The 2,909-nt window shown below is 45.0% G+C and overlaps 1 protein-coding gene across 1 annotated transcript; it reads right to left on the reverse strand.

Moving 5' to 3' along the window:
• Positions 1–1,052: 1,052 nt before the first annotated feature.
• LOC119338178 lies at positions 1,053–1,706 on the reverse strand. The gene has a single exon (XM_037610486.1). The coding sequence runs from the start codon at positions 1,626–1,628 to the stop codon at positions 1,344–1,346; it is 285 nt and encodes a 94-aa protein (XP_037466383.1). The 5' UTR covers positions 1,629–1,706; the 3' UTR covers positions 1,053–1,343.
• Between the last annotated feature and the right edge of the window lie 1,203 nt (positions 1,707–2,909).

The raw sequence follows: 2,909 nt of genomic DNA on the forward strand, positions 1-2,909 counted from the left end.
TCGGGGCCTCAACAGCAACATTTGTCCCACAACTGCTCTCTCCATTCTTTGGAAGCTTTGATGCCCATAATGCTTGTGTTTTCAGTTATGAGATGCTCACCGTCAATGTAATACTCACGAACATTATTTTGGATTTCACTCTTTGTTGGGTAGATTTAGGATGGACCAAAAGGATGTCGCCATGTCATGGCGTCAATACCTCTCATGCGCGCAACTCCCCCCGTTTAATTATTCAAAAAAATATTTTAATGAGGCTAACTTGTTGCTAGTAGCAAACTTTCAGCGGGCCGTTCGTGGTTAGCAAAATTTTTAAATGATTGCTAATGTCAGCAAATATCTTAAGAAACCATTTGCAAATGAAGTGGTGATAAGTGGTTATCAATTTGTAAGAGTAGACGAAAGCTTGCCAAAGTTGAGGCCTCCTTTGGTTTGTAGGATTTTTGTAGGAATGGTATAGGATAGGATTTTCAAAGGAAAAATTCTTTGGACCCCTTTGGTTTGTAGGATTGTATTCCTATTTCTATCTAAGATAGAAACCAATCTTTCACATTTCAAAGGAAAAAAAAAACAACATTAGCCTAGACTCAATAAAAAATATTTATATCCTATACTTCAAATAACATCTCTTTTCCTATAAGAATTAAGATACATGTCATCTCATTTCATATTAATTTTTTATTGTATTTTAACATCAGTACAGATGCAAGCGCTCATACACGCATACACTCACCCCTATGAACGTACACACGCACACCCAACCCCTATGAGCACCTCCGAGAGACTGAGCCGGCATGTCATCTTGAAATTTATGAAGTCACCATAGGCGCCTCGTCGTCGACGGGAACGTCTCCTCCCACTGAAAACGCATCGCCGGAAATTCTAAAATAAATTCAGGAATAATGCGAGCACCAGGACTTAACCCTGAAGGGCTGGGATATCACTGTCCCTCTTCTATTGTTATGACATTCCTGTCGTATGAACCAAAAGAGTCTGAGACTTTCAGAAGACACGCCTCAAACAAAGCTCAGAACTGCAGAGCAAAACGATCAACGTCGGACGTACACAGAAAGCATTATATTATACGTATGAAAATCAGAAACAACACCTTCTTCCAGTACTGCTTACATGTAAGAACATCAGAACTGCTCCAACCTCCAAGAAACATATTTTTTCTATGGATAATTGGAGATTATGATTAGTGATAGATAGGAATATAATATCGGCACGAGGTCTTCTGCATACATGGGGACGTGAGGCTGCTGCTGCCATTGCTGATCAGTCTCTGCTAGGCGCTAGCTTGCTGATCGGCCTCTGCTCCGAGTGGCAATATGTAAAAAGGCGAATCAATGCTGGCCGGGCCAGAGGAAGGCGCCCATGGAGAACCTCCTCTTCTCCTCGACGTCGCCGGTGACAGGGAGGCCGTACTCTCGGAGCAGGCAGTCGACGCGCCATTCCGGCATCGCCTCGTAGTCCGCCTTCCTGTACCGCGGGTAGTGCAGCGGTATCCGGAAGCCGCAGCTGAACGTGCCGCGCTCCTGCTTCTGCTGCTGCTTCTGGCCACCGACGGCAGCCGTGCCGCCGTTGGCCTTGGCCATGCTCACGCTCACTGCAGGGCCCAAGGATCCCATCTCTCTCTGTGTGTGTTTCTTTGCTGCCTCTGATCACCTTATAAATTACAAGCAACTCGTGTTCGTTGAGAAGGAAGTGCTAGCTGATGGAAGGGTTTTATAGATGGTGTGAGATAGAGGAATAATAATCCACCGTCTTGCCTGACCAGAGCGGTAACTCGAGCCAACCACCATTATCTGAAAGAAATGAACTGCAGGTGATCCGAATGATCGGGCACTTGCAATCAAATAGAGTAATAAATTCTGACAACAGCGTGCTCCGTCCTCGCCGGTGAGGCAGCGCCGTCGACCTCAGGGCGTCCATCTCCCCTAGCTCGCGCCGGCGTCGCTGTCGGAGTCAGCGGAGCACACGCCATCCCACATGATTGATCAAGGATGTGGCTACACGAGGCAACACTTGCAGACCAGCTGCATGATTAGGAGGTAACGATCAATGGACTTACCAGTTGGATCTCTTGCACACACCGGCGTGGCTGCAGGAACAGAAGCTTCGAGGATCATGGGACGGTGATTGATGGGTCATGGGTGGCCGTGTGGGGTTACCTGTGCGGCATGAAACTGTGCTCCAAGAATTTCTTTGCGAGCCTTCGGTTGTTGGGACGCAGTTTGGCACTTGGAAAGCAAAGGTGTAGACCAAATCTGTCCACTAGTTTTTTTTTCTTTTACAGTAAACAATCTGTTCACTACTTGATTCCTTGTATGATGATTCCCGGAAGTTCATTGCGCGCAAGATCGCAAGTGTTAGTACACGGAAATTACAGATCTGAGGACAAAGACATGGATGGGATTGTTCTCAGAAGCGAGTTTTGGCACATCTGTTACATGATTTTGGTGTGCAGTGCGCATTGATCTATCTATGTGTTTGATGAATGTGGGATGTAAAACATGAGGATATGTATGGATTTTTTTTGAAACTATGATGATTTTTTTAGCAAATTCGGAAACTATATATCCTAATGCATAAAAATCAAAAGTATTACCCCGTCGGCCTCCTGTTGGCCGAAGAGGCACTTTTCGGGCCAAAGAGAGACTTTTCGGCCAACCGTTGGCCAAAAAGGACTTTTCGGCCGAAGAGGACTTTTCGGCTAACTGTTGGCCAAAGAGTCCCTCTTCGGCCAACTCTAAAGTGGTCTTCGGCCTGCACCTGCTCTCCTGTTTTAGAAAATTCATATCAATTAGGATTTTTAGTATTTTAATTTGATTCTTTTTTGCATTAGATTAGAAATTTTATGAAGTTTCTGTAGATATCAAGTTTGACTATATTTGAAAGTTTGAGTTTGA

This window comes from Triticum dicoccoides, chromosome 7B (assembly GCF_002162155.2).
Source record: "Triticum dicoccoides isolate Atlit2015 ecotype Zavitan chromosome 7B, WEW_v2.0, whole genome shotgun sequence".
In the NCBI taxonomy this organism is placed as follows: Eukaryota; Viridiplantae; Streptophyta; class Magnoliopsida; order Poales; family Poaceae; genus Triticum; species Triticum dicoccoides.